This window comes from Mastigoproctus giganteus, chromosome 10, assembly GCF_048544385.1.
Source record: "Mastigoproctus giganteus isolate SK-2022 chromosome 10, ASM4854438v1, whole genome shotgun sequence".
Taxonomy (NCBI): Eukaryota; Metazoa; Arthropoda; class Arachnida; order Uropygi; family Thelyphonidae; genus Mastigoproctus; species Mastigoproctus giganteus.
The window spans coordinates 3949393-3964053 of NC_143584.1; the positions used below are offsets into that span (position 1 = coordinate 3949393).

Consider the following 14661-nt stretch of genomic DNA (forward strand, 5'->3'; position numbering starts at 1 on the left):
CATACACCAGACCTAAGATATGCCAGAGGGGAAAAAAATCTTATCTTAGAATTTATAATTTCATTTAAAATTTTGATGCCGATTTTAAAATATGATGCCCCGTGTGAGTAGCCTTCCCTAAGTGAAATGCTACTCACATGGCATCATTTACATGCTATTTTTGTTTTATTATAAAATTCAGTATTTTGGCTTTTTTTTTTTTTTTTTTTATATTGAACTGGAAACTATCTTTTATACATTTGGTTATACAGAAGGCAGATGATCCTCCTGAAACATAGGAGGGATCATCCGCCCTCAGCAGAAAAGAATGTGTAAGATGACTATGCAGAGGCAAGCAAGGACAACTTCCTCTCTATGGTTCCTGTGCAGACTAGACTGCCAGGTTTGGATTACAGGCTTAATCTGATACAACTTGTTTGTGATCTATCCATGCCATGATGGTTGCCATTGGGAGTATAATATCTTTCTTATTACTTGCCTATAGTCTGTATAAGGGCCAACAGGTTGTGTTTCCTCTGTGACTGCTAATCTGGCTGCAGCATCTGCCAGATCATTACCCTAATCCCATTGTGGCTTGAGATCCAACAGAAGCAGATATCAAATGTAAATTGATAGAGAGAATATAACTTCTGCTGAACCCTGAACAGGACTGGATGGGGATTATATCTTATCACTGATGAAGCCTGTAATGCACTTAAAGAATCTGTGAATACCATACCTTTGATAATTATTAGTTTTAATGTGGTTCAAACATTAGCTTTACAGCACATAACTCTGCGGTGTATATACTGCACTTGTAAGGAATCTTCTCAACTTCTTCAGACTGCAGTGGATCCCACAGATGATTCTGATTTTGAAACATCAGCAAAGACAGGCAGGAATCAGGCAATAATCAGATTGATGGGGCAGCAGAGTTGTAAATAGATAAGAAGGTGAAGTGCTAGCCTTTTGCCCATTATTAATAGAAAAGCTGTAATATTTTTTACCAGACAAATCCGACTGGGCAATATGATGTTAAGCTCTCAGCAGCTCTTGAACACAAATATCAAACGGGTGGTTGGAGGTCCACTGTGGCTCAAAAATGAAAGTCCAAGTAGGATGGTCTGTCAGATATTTCAGTATAAAAGTATATTTTAATGATAACTGCTTTCATCGAAGTGACACAGGTGTATTAGCTGCTTTGACATATAAACTCTGGACAGGGAATGTTCTAAATGCTCCAGCAGAAATGCAAATGGCTTGATGGCGAACTGGGTGTTGCCATCGAAGTATGCTGTTTCTAGCAGCTGAATACACTTGGGACACAATCTAATTTAAATCAGACAAGTGCATGATAGAGATGGAGTAAAGTGCAGTGGTCTGCTCCCAATTTTGAGACAGCATATAAGTACTCTTGTGCACTACATCAGCATTTGACGAATATAGTAGGAATTTCAACTTATCTAATACAAACCCCAAGAATTTTGTCTTGGGTGCTACTGGAATGAGGTTTAGTCCTGGTTCAGGGTGAAGGTTCTATATGCAACAGCAGTGTATGCAGATGGTTTACTTAGACAAATCTGAAACCATTAGCTATTTTCCAGGGTTTTTTTTTTTTTTTTTTTATGGCACAAAAATGGCATTGTCCAGGAGATGAGATTGTCGGTGGCTTGTGCTTGCCTTTCGATGACCCTGATATTATATGACTCAGAGAAGATACTAAAATTATCAACAAAAGAGCACTTTTCACTGTTGAAGGAAGTTGTTCAGTAAGAGAATTAACTGAGAGCAAAAAGCATACCACTTAGAACTGATGAGGAGGGGGGAACTCCCTCCTGTTGAGAGAAATGGAACCCACACAAACTTGGAATGAATGGTTTGACAAAAAAAAATTTGCTAGAATCCCTAAGACCAAGATTACAGATACCTTTTAAAATTCCAAATCTCCAAGCCATGTCATATGCTTTTCCATATCAAAGAAAATCAACACCAGGTGCTTGCATTTGAGGAAAATATCTTTGAATAGTTGATTCCAGTCTTATTAAATTTCAATTTTTTAATGAATGTTGACCTGTTCCTTTGGAAACCACATTGTATTCTGAAAAAATTTGCTTTTAAATATCCAATGAGGTGGGCACTGACCATCCTTTCCAGGATTTTGCACACAAGCAGCTTGTCAAAGCAATTGGGCAGTAACTGTTCAGAAATGTTGGATCCTTTCTAGGTTTGAGGAAGGCAAGCATGATTGCTTTATGTCAGGAGTCCAGAAACTGGTCTTCAAGATAGATTCTGTTGCACAGACAGAGTAACCATGGCTTACTCTGTCTCCATAGATTTAGATGAAAGATGTTTGATCATCTCATAATGGGCATCATTTGGCCTGACAGCACTTGCTTGGGACAGAGATAGTGCTGCTTTCATTTCCCATTCTGTAAAAGGCTGGTTGTAGGCCTCACAATTATTTGAAGACATCTTCAAATGTTGCTTTTGAGCTTTTTGTTTGAGGGACAGAAAGAAAATGTATAGAAACTCTGGGGGGGGGGAAGGTAAGATGTTTTGGCAGACACATCTTCAGATTACTTCCCCATGGATATCACAGGGAAGTCATTACTTCCATAAAGGGTGTCTTCAACTTTCCATGTACAGAGAGAAGGGGAAGCACACAGAGAGAGAGAGAGAGAGAGATCAATCACATCTGCAGAAAGGCTTTAGAAGGGTCAGGCATTGTTTTTGAGCTTATGCTCAATAGTCTGACGCCTTCTATTGGTATCAGCACTACACCGCAGAGTACTATGTTCACTGAAATCCCTTAGTAACAGGAAAGGGGATGGCAATTTCTTAATAAGTCTTGTCGAAGCAGGAGCCAAAGTGATCCCCCTTTCTGAATTTCCATGGGTTGCAGGCATGGCAAACACACTAGATTTCTATTGTGGTAGCCTGGAACCTAGGCTGTGGGTGTTGAATCCCAGTGATGTACTCTGGAGGACCAGCAGCATCACTTGAAGGTTCCCTCACCACGTACAGGTTCTCATATTGACAGGGCATATCTGAATGTGCATGGTTAGTAAGTAGATAGAGAATGGATATATACTCACTGGCAAATTTTCTTATTTAATAAAATTGCTGAAGAGAGCACATAAAATTCAAAATGTTTATGTATCACCTGGTCAATGTAAATGTACTTATTTTAATTTTAAGTGTTAATAAATAAACTTCTTAAGGTGACCTTTAGATTTTACTTTCTGTCAAGTGAAAAAAAAATAACATTAGTGGAATATAATACTGCCAGTGATGCATTCAGGTAAAAGTTTTGTTTTGTCGAAAATACAAGATGTAAAAAACATGGCATTTTACAAATAATTTTCAAATTTTTCATTAAAAAATGAAAATTACATTTAATATATTTCAATTCGTTAATAAAGGATCATACACTGGTATATTCCATACAGAATTCAGAAAAGCCAAAAATGTTTTCAGAAATAAAAAAAGAAATTTTACACAGACTCTGTGCATCCATTATTGTTACAATTGGCAACACCACCGCTGCCAGGTTAAAAAGTTGCAATACATAAATAATTCTAGATTACTCTGACCAGATTTCGGAATGTATATTCGCTGGTTATTAAAAATATACAAATAAAATATTCTGAAATGTGATCAGAACAATCAAGAATTATTCATATATTGAGTTCCCAACATCTGGGTTTTTCAGCTAAAAAGACTGCAATGTCTGGAAACTAATCTGTATGGAGATTTGAAACTAATCTGTAACTGAGATGTTTAAGACTTGAATCATCTGCAACTCACACCCTAAAGCAATAACTATGCTTGCATAGTGCCTGTGAGAGATCTTTTTATTTCAACTATAAAAATTAATTTTTCGATTTTTACTAAATTAAAAATTTGTTCTAATAATTATGATAATACTAAAATTCAATTATATAATATCAAGCAAAAATAAATGAGAGAAAACAATAATAATAATAACAGAGAATGTTTTCATCATATTTCAATTGCTTCCTTAGAATTTAAGATCGTTCATCTCCCAAACTAAAACATGAATGTTCACGTGGTGTCTGCCAGACACCACATGAACATCTATGTTTTTGTCAGCTATTTATATTTAGTTTATGCACGGCAAGTGAAACCAAAGGTCTATTCAGCTATTTATATTTAGTTTATGCACGGCAAGTGAAACCAAAGGTCTATGGCAAGTTCAGGCAGCTCTCATGGCATCTCACAGATCCCACATGAGTGGGGATAAGTACAAGAAACAGATGCTATCACTCACCTGGTGTTTGTTAAACACCAAGCAAAAAAATTTGATTCTCATAATTCATAATACTGTATAATCATTTAGAGAATATTGGAGAAAAGGTACACCATTTGATTTTAGTTCTAAATTTAAAGAACAAAATTTTTTAAGTGTCATCTGTCAGACAGCATGTATGAAGTGGGGATTAAAAGGGTAATGTAAACTAATAAATAAATCAAATAAATTTTCTGTTTATACTCCGGGACGACCACACTGTCAGAGGAATTCACAAGATATAGAGAATACAGGAAACAGCATCATATTTAGCAGTCACGGGCTTGATCCCAGTAACTCAAAGCATGTGTACTTATGCACACTCACACCCAAGCTGTGGTGGTCTCAATACAATAGTGATGACATCTTTATTCTTTCTCAAGCAACACAACACAAGGGCATAAATTTAAATGGAAAAAGATGGTTGCTGAGTTGATCTGCAGAGATTTGCTTTCAGACAGTAACTGATTGTTAGAATACAGTTCTGTCTAGTGTTGTGGAAAGTATGAAGTCCATAGAAATTTAAAGAAGGATTGAAAATTTTGTTTGAATTTTATCAACATTCATTATAACAAACTTTGCTTTCTGCGTGTTTGTGCATGCACATGTGGGCACCATTGCATTTAGCTGTTCATTTATTATAGTAAAATTATATGCAATAACAGGTTTCAATGTGATGTGCATTTTTTTTTTTTTTACCTAAAGTGTAAAGTTCCTGGAAATTGCCCAAACTCACTTCCTGGTACAACACAAATTCCTGTATGTTCTAGAAGCTGCATAGCATAGAAAACATCTGGTTCTTGTCCTAAAGCCTGAAAAAAATTTTTTTAAATATTTGTATATTATATTTATTTTGGATATATGCCTCAAGTTTAGACAAAAATACTAAAAAAATTATAACTTATCTGGAAAATTGTAACCTCATCAACCTTGAGAACTATTTATGTGAATAAAAATGTATAAAAAATAATAAAATTGAATTAAAAGTAAAAACTGCTCATTGAGGAAACGAGGATGTATCCACAGTATACTAATTCATCATATAAAAACCATGAAAATAATAAAAAATAAATAATAAGAAACCACTGCCAATAGCAACAAAACAGCTTCCATTCATGCATCCACAACTGCTACAATGGGAGATGGTATGATTCCCCAATTTATGCTCAAGTGTTCTTACCTTGCCAATACCTTAACAAATTTAAATAAAATCTAATTTAAATATTAATTATAATTAATATTGATTATAATTTAAATAAATAATAAAATCCTCTCCTGGTACCACTTCCCACTATGCAGTATGCAATAAAACCCATCCCAAAATGTCAAGCAGCCAACACCATCAGTCAATATTGATCAATAGCCTGCCCTTCAAGTCTCTTAAAGCTTTTGGAGAAAGTTTTACTTCCTATCCTAACAAGCCAAATTCTTCCACACATATATTATGCAGTCTCTGGCAAGTCTACCATCACCAACCTAACTGCCACAACATCTGTCATTCTTCAAGCTTTTGAGGATAATGCCAAGATTGCCATCACCTACAAGGATAATGCTGAGATGGCCATCACCTACCTTGACCTCCAAGCAGCACTCAATACTATCCACACCCCAACACTTATCACCCTCTTGGAACAGTATTCTGAAATCCATGGCAATGAACTGTGGTTCATAAATGCCCTTCGTGACAGAACCATAATTCTCTAGGCTAATGATCACATGGTCATGAGAACCATTACCGTAGGGGTACCTTATGAGCAGGAGGGAAGTACTTTCTGGAATTTTATTCACAGCTGCATCGTACTCTTCATTGAGAACAGACCCAACATCATATGCTAAGCTGATGATTTAAAAATATGAACCCAAATCAGTCCAGGTGAGATGTCAATACTAACAGCTGTGCAAATATCAGCAACCTCAAAAACTATCTTACATGCTTCAGGCTTTCCATCAATGCATGTAAATCTGCCCAGATTTCCTCTAACTGAAAAATAAGCCAACACAGGCCATAGCTACCATTGGAAGATCCCTGATTAAATGTGCCCATGGCACATTTATTATCTGGGATAAAATACAATTTTATCCCAGATAATGTGATTTCACAATTCCAGATAATCAATGTGTTTTTTCAATGTGATTTCACAATCACATTGAAAAAACACTTCCTAAATTCCATTGAAAGCACTGGCTAATGAAGTGCCAACTCCTCCATGTTTATCAGCCTGTGCTAGCTTGCAAATATATAACCACTTCCTCTAGGAATCCTGTGCAGAGTTGAAATCTGGGCATCCAGTGCCCACACTAATGTGAAGCACATTTATGCTGAGGAATTGCTTGTTAAAATGGTCCGCCCACAAATTAAATCTCCTCCTTCTCCAATAGACAACATCAATGGCACAAGAACTGGGACTAAGGAGGCTACCAAAGCTGGTTGATGGCAGAAGTTTTGTTTTCACTGCAAAAATGGTCACCAGCATTATATCAGAACCCAATATATGAGACATATGTTTATAATGTGCTGACTGGGCTAGCTGGGTGGGTAAAGTGCCTGACTGGCAACCCAAAGGTCGCGGTTTGAATCCCGCCTCGGACTTGGATCAGAGTAGAAAATGCAAAAACCTTGGGAGGTGCAATATGGCCACTGAAGCCAATGTGCCAACTAACACAAAAAAAAAAAAAAGTTTATAGTGTTTCCCCTTCCATGCATGTCTAAGATCAACCAACTTTAGCTGTGCATTCCAACAGGTTTGCCTTATTGGATTGTTTCCTACCAAATCTGATGCTTGACAGAATTCAAGGCCTCGATGCTGACTTCCATCGATTTACCACCAAAGCTTATAGACATCACATGCTTCTCACCACAAGCTCCCCCAGCTGGCTCATCATCATCAGAAATAAATCAGAAGTGTTGAATGGACTGAGCCATTCAACATTTCTGCTTCACATCTGGCTTCAGCACCTCCTACTGTGTATGGAATACTTACATCTGTAGAGGGCCATGAAGTCTTTCCTCATCCACAAATTCCATATATTGTACCTTCTGGTCATTACAAGATGCCTTAGTGTGTCTGTTTTTGTTTTTCTTTGTTTTGCCTATAAACTATTTTTCTACATGTAACTTTTTTTTTTTTTTTTTTTGTAGCATTCATTTACTTTGTAAACCTCTGGAAACTTGCTGTGATGGGAATAAAGATTTGTTTATTTAAGTGTAATGGAACATGGTAGAAAGTTTAGAAGGTTCTGCTGACGTGTTAAGTCAAGTGTATTCTTACTGGTTGCAAGGAAAGATATGCACTGGTAGCATCACATCCAAACATGCATTTCACAAAAAAAGTTCTTTTAATTACAATCGCATGGAAATGTCCTCGCACACATTCAAGGATACAAACTGTAAAGCCAAAGAATTTTGAGCTCTTGGAAAAAGGATAATTTTAACATATTAAATTGTGTTCAATAAATAGTTAGTAGTCCTAGTTGCATTTGTTAGGAGAACTGAAGGGGATGGTTCTCCTATGAATCACAGCCTTACAAAATACCCTGTTTATTTGATGTTTGCAGATTTATCTGAAACAGAACATGATATAGCCAAGGGTGGGTGTGTGTGTGTGTGTGTGTGTGTGTGGTGCAAGTAGTGTGAGGAAATGAGGAGCAAACTAAACTTTCTGATGGTTGTTTATGAGAGCTCAAAGAACAGGATGAATCCCTCAATGGAATTAAAAGTAAGGATATTTGCTGATGGTATCAAAGCAGTGTTAGGTGGATTGGAAAACTTCTAGCTTAAGGGGATACATAGACTAACAGATTAACTAGAGCCGCAGGCAGAGGTGAAAGATTGTGTGAAGCTGTATGATATTTAGATTATTCTTTTTTCCCCAGGAATTTCTTAAAGTACTGTAATTTTGATTTCTACCCTAAACAAAATTGTCTCAATGCATCACTGGATCAGAATTCACCAAACTCAGGATTCCTTACAAACAAGCTCTACTGAACCATGCAAACTTATTTCAGCTCAGCTCTGGTCTTTTAAGTTTTTAGGGCACTCATTATTTGAGAATTTCTGTAACTATAAAAGAATCAAAGTACAAGACAGGACAGGTAAGATAGCTCTTTGTGAAAGAGACAGCAAGTAGCTATTATGCAAAGTTAATGAATCATGAGGTCTCTGATCATTATGTTCTAAACATAATGTTCAGAAATGATAGCTACTTGCTTTTCTTTGTTTTTAATATTTAGTTAAATCTGTAAAATCCCTTGTTTGTTGATAAGTCTGCTGTTGTTAGAGATGACTAGCACCATCAAATGCTCCTTTCATAGTAAGTACTAAGTAAGGAGCATTCAGAAATGACAATTAAATCTGCAAAATCTCTGCTCTTCAGTAAGTTTGCTGTTGTTGTTGGAGAAGAAGGCAAGCACCATCAAGTGCTCCTTTCATAGTAAATACAGGTGGTGAGTTTTAGAGTGAAAAATATTGTTCTCCCCCCCCTCAAAGGTCCCTTCGGAAATAAATGGCGCCTCCGTAGCCAGGTGGGCAGGAGCAGCAGTGCGTAGCACACGCTTCTTGATTAGACCGGGGTTGAAGCCCGTGAGCCACCAAATATGGAGGATGCGGAAAGGTCAGGGAATGACCACCGCATATCCCCAGAGCAATATGGCCTTAGTTGCTAATGCTCCTAAAAACCAAATAACAACATCGGAAATAAATCAAAATGCAATGAGTCATTGTAAAAAGGAAACACCTCTTTTCCATCTGGATACTCAGCAAAGATGTAATTTGCCAATAATTGTATTTTTCATCTTCAGACAGAAAGTGAAGTAGTAGTAGTAGAAGAGGCATGTGCTGCAAGAAAGCAAGCATATGAACTTATGTACCATCAGCAAAAAAAAAAAACAATTTCACACATCCATTCCCTCTAAAAGTTTGTCCAGTTCCTCCTTGAATTTATTTAAGCTATCAACTTTCACAATGACAGATTAGCATTAGCATTAGTAGAGGCATTTGATGCAAGAAAGCAAGCTTATGCAGCATCAGCCAAAAAAAAAAAAAAACCCACTTCCACTTCACCCCTCTGTTCGTTCAAAATACCTGTCCAGCTGAGCCTTAAACTTATTTAGGCTATCAACCTCCACCACAAGGGATGGAAGTCTGTTCCACCAACCAACCACCCGCTGGCTAAAGGCAAATTTCCGCACGTCTATCCTACATCTGTCTTTCCTCAGTTTGAATTTATGCCCTCTCAGGTGATTTTTCTGAGCTAGAGGAAGAATCCCATCAGCATTGAGCATGCTTAAACCATTCAAGGCTTTATACACCTCTATCAGATCACCTCGCTGGTGCCTAGTCTCCAGACACTGTAATTTGCAAAACTTAAGCCTTTCTTCGTAAGAGCACCCCTTTGTTCCATTCACTAATCTTGTTGCCCTTCTCTGTACTCGTTCCAGATGGAAGTTTGTTCCAGCAATGAACTATCCACTGGCTAAAGACAAATTTCCACACATTTATTCTGCCTTTAATCAATTTGAATTTATGCCCTTTCGGTTTGTAATCTGAGCAAGCGGAAGAATCCCATCAGAATTGAGCCTGCTCAACCCATTCAAGGCCTTATACACCTCAATCAGATCACCTCGCAGGCGCCTAGTCTCCAGCCACTGCAATTTGTAGAACTTAAGCCTTTCTTGGTAAGTTTGGTTTGGTTTTGGGTATTTTTATGGTGCATGGGCGACTAAGGCCATGATGCACCACCTTTCTTGATAAGAGCACTCCCCCCCTCACCAACTTTGTTGCCCTTCTTTGTACTCACTCAAGCAACTCTACATCGTTCCTAAAATGAGGTCTCCAGACCTGCATGCAGTACTCGGTGATATATAAGTGCCCAAAGAGGTGCAGTGTTTTAATGCCCCAAGGGTTCTGTAAAAAATAGTATAAACTGCTGATACCACAGCTTGATACCAACACATGCAGTCTCATCACATTAGCCTTTGCCCTTGCAACAGTTCAAAAACAGTAATTTTCTCTAGGTCAAAGTAGTGGCTTTAATCCACAGCTCCCAAAGAAAAATGTTGGGAGTGCTATTGTCTGCATATACCCTAATGTTCAACAAAAAAATGCTAAGTATATTACAATACTTATATATTAGGATATATTGAAAGACACATATAACTTATTGATTGATCCTTTTATACACACAACAACTTTAATATTTTATACACATTATTTCTCCTTTCACAATAGAATTTCATTGTATGTGAGAAAACAACATATGCATATAACCATAAAATAAGGCCCTGTGATATAAATTAATTAAATTAATAGATTAACTGCATTATTAATAATTGTTAATAAGTAAATTTTACAGAATATAATTAGAATTCAGCACATAATGTAAGTGTCTGCTAGTCGTAATGACTAGCAAACAAACATAATACAAACATACAAACATAAAACAAACATTACATCATAATGACTAGCAAACAAACATTAAATTATATGCTGGTCTATTAATATCATTTTTGCTAAGTTGGAAACCACTGTGTTAACTTACTCTTGCCTTTTCAATAGCTTTCTCGGGTAGAAAAATACTAGGAAAGGCATACATGGCTCCTAATACTTGGCAGCATTTCATGTTATCTTTGTAGTTCAAACTCCTTGAAACCAATTTAGCCTTTTCCTTTAGGGACTGGAGTACAGTATTTTTTTCCTAAAGATCAGATATGTTAATTTTAGCAATCATTATATTGTAACTGCACTGCACAATGAAATTCAATGCAATTATGATATTGGCACTGCACAATGAAATTCAATGCAATTATGATATTGGCACTGCACAATGAAATTTAATGCAATTATGATACTTGTTTTGCAAGTATCATATATGCACCATATGATGATAAACTTATTTTTCAACCATGCTAAAATAAGAATAATATAGTAACCTCATTTCTAGTGAAAAACAAAGGACAAAATAACAGATTGAGAACATAATTGCATTTTTCTTTGTTTGTCTTAAAATCCTATTAACTCATTAAATAATTTCTATGAAATTATTTAATGAGTTATACAAATTCCATGCATACATTTTAAATCAAATGTAATGAAAATAAATGTAGCATTTTTTGTAGAAATTTAGCAATTTTAGGTTATAACATCATTTTGTTTATTCTCTTTTGAAAGAAAATAATAGAAATTGCTATAAGTCATCATTAATTGATCAGATGAACATAGCAGATCAGATCTGATGGAAAAAATAGCAGAACTACCTGAGAATAACAAAATAACAGAGGCTTTCAAATGAACACTGGCAGTTATTTATTTGATGCTTCACTCTTTTACATTAATAATCCATATATATATATATACAGTGGATTCTGGTTATTTGGGCCACCGGTTAATCGGGGCAGCCATTTATTTGGGGCAAATCTTAAAAAACAGAACCCAATCGAGAAAATAGCCAGGGTTTACTTCGCTTAATTGGGACAAAATGCCGTTTAATCGGGGCAGAAGACCGCAGCACTGAAGATTACCCTACGATTGTCCCCAACCGTACCACGTAGTTCGGTCGAATTTCTGGAGGTCACAACCATAAAACAATAGAAACAATTAGCAGTCACCTGTTTATTGGGCTTTTGTGTTAGTGAAATCTATCATAAACTGATAGTAAACTCGATCTTACTGAATTTGCGATAATACCGACAGCTGGAATTCTGTGGGTTATTATGGTGAAATGTGTTTACACTTCTATGGAATCTTCAATCATATAAAAAAAAATAATTTTCAGGCTCTTCTCTTCATTCCTATTTTTAAAGTTTCGTAATTTGTTACTCCGTTCTCATTTGCATGTATCGTGTTACTTGCAATTGTGTGTGTGTGTGTGTGTGTGTGTGTGTGGTGTTCTTTGTTATTGATTGCTTATCTTTTTACTGTTTTAAATATTAACCCCCACCCACAAATGACATTGAACAGAAATGTCAACTAGTTTAGTTCGTATGTACATATTACAGTACGTATTAATTATTCCAATTATCACGTATATTCTTCCGAATTTCACGTATCATTTAATTTTTTAATTGGTAAGGTAATAAAGGGTAAATTTGTACTTAATATATCTTTACTTTTATAGCCTATGGATAATATTCCTCCTATTTTCGCTAATTAGAATCGCTGTTTAATAGAATTAAAATTCAATTCACAAACATGATCACAATGACCGGCACTTATTACACATCATATAGTGAACGGTACTTTACAATGGTGACTCCATCGTAACGTGATTTGATTGAACAGTGAACCAATTGTAAAGGGGGGGGGGAGTACATTATATTTTTAACTATTTATGTGAAACTTCGGATAATTGGGGCAGCCACTTAATCGGGCCAAAATGCACTAGTCCCGACGTGTCCCAAATAACCAGTATCGACTGTATATATATATATACAGGGTGTTTCAGTTAAACGTTTCAGAACTTCTAAGAGGGGTAGGGTACATCCTGACAACTCGAAATCATATAGCAATGTGGGGTCGGAAATGCTTTCCTGAAGCGGTGTTGTACACAGAAGCACCATAAAGAAAAGAGACCGTAAGTGAGAAATCGTTTTAATAATACATGAAAAGAAGCAAAAGGTACATGGAGTAAAGTAAGTGTTCGAAGTTTCTTCCACGGGCTACAATGCACGCCTCACATCTCCGACGCATGGACATCCGAACATTCTGGAATACTCCAGGCGAATTTCGAATTTCTTCGGCAGCTACTGCGATTCTTGCAACCAGCTCCTCAGCATTGTCAACAGGGGTGTCATAAACTAGCGATTTCATATGACCCCAGAAATAAAAATCAAGACATGATAGGTCGGGTGACCGAGCAGGCCAACGCACGGGACCACCACGTCCGATCCACTGTTGACCAAATGTGACATCCAGGTAGTTACGAACATCTCCGCTATAATGGGCAGGGGCTCCATCGTGTTGGAACCACATTGTCTGTTGCGTCGATGCAGAAATCTGTTCATCTCTCAAAAGTTGTGGCAATACTTGCTGCAGAAAGATCAAGTAGATAGGTCCGGTTAGACAACACAGTAACAGGTAAGGTCCGATGAGGTGATCTCCCATAATACCTGCCCATACATCGACCGAATATCGAATCTGTGCTGCACGACGTCGTATTGCATGCAGGTTCTCGACCGCCCAGATATGGTCGTTATGCGTGTTGAAAATTCCTTCCCTTGTGAAGGATGCCTCATCGGAAAACAACACTTCAGCAGGAAAAAGGGGATTTGTAGCACATTTTCCAAGGTACCACTGTGAGAAAGCAATACGAGGTGCATAATCCTCCGGTTGCTGTGTCTGGACACGCTGCACGTGAAACGGATGCATGTCTTGTTCTCGGAGAATCCTCCAGACGCTGCAATGGGAAACCCCGACTGCGTTTGCTAGACTTCGTGTACTCGTTCTTGGATTCCCCTGTACATGCTGCAGCACATTCTGTTCGACGGCTGGAGTCCGTGCTGTTCTTACCCTGTCCCTGTCAGCTCTTTCAAATGAACCTCTCTCAGCTAACCTCTGGTGCAGTCTTGCAAAGAAATTATGACTGGGAATACGCCTCGTCGGATATCGTTCCGCGTACAAACACTGTGCGGCTGGCCCACTACAATTTGCAGCCCCGTACGCCAAATGCATATCGGCTAACTCTGCGTTCGTGTAATCATCCATCCTACTAACTTGGCGTTCTTGTTCAAGAAATTCGAAATTCGCCTGGAGTATTCCAGAATGTTCGGATGTCCATGCGTCGGAGATGTGAGGCGTGCATTGTAGCCCGTGGAAGAAACTTCAAACACTTACTTTAATCCATGTACCTTTTGCTTCTTTTCATGTATTATTAAAACGATTTCTCACTTACGGTCTCTTTTCTTTATGGTGCTTCTGTGTACAACACCGCTTCAGGAAAGCATTTCCGACCCCACATTGCTATATGATTTCGAGTTGTCAGGATGTACCCTACCCCTCTTAGAAGTTCTGAAACGTTTAACTGAAACACCCTGTATATGAAGTTATGTAAAAGAATATAAGAAATAGTAAAAGAAAGAGTAGCAGAACAGATTAATGCCATCAAATTTATGCTTAGCGATTATTCTGCCAGTTTTCTGCTAAATTTAAGGTATATTAAAGTGATTAAGCCAATTCGATTATATATTCACAGTAAATTCTCAGTATATTTGAACATAGATAAACTGGCAAATAGAAACAGATAGCTTCAGCTAATTATTGATGGGATATATTGAGCCCTTGTTAATGTTCCATTCAATGTAACCATATATCTATAATTAGCTATATTATCATTTTAATTTTACTATTTTATTTTATTTTATTTTATGTGTTTATTTACACA

At 37.1% G+C, this 14661-nt stretch overlaps 1 protein-coding gene across 3 annotated transcripts in view; it reads right to left on the reverse strand.

Moving 5' to 3' along the window:
* LOC150078639 (alanine aminotransferase 2-like) overlaps window positions 1-14661 on the reverse strand; it is a 105303-nt gene that overhangs the window by 4542 nt on the left and 86100 nt on the right. For all 3 annotated transcript variants that reach the window (XM_090383674.1, XM_090383673.1, XM_090383672.1), the window contains 2 exons: window positions 10825-10980; window positions 4988-5100 (listed from right to left, as the gene is read on the reverse strand). In XM_090383674.1, the coding sequence (XP_090239800.1) occupies window positions 4988-5100; window positions 10825-10980 (269 nt within the window). The remainder of the gene's footprint in view (window positions 1-4987; window positions 5101-10824; window positions 10981-14661) is intronic.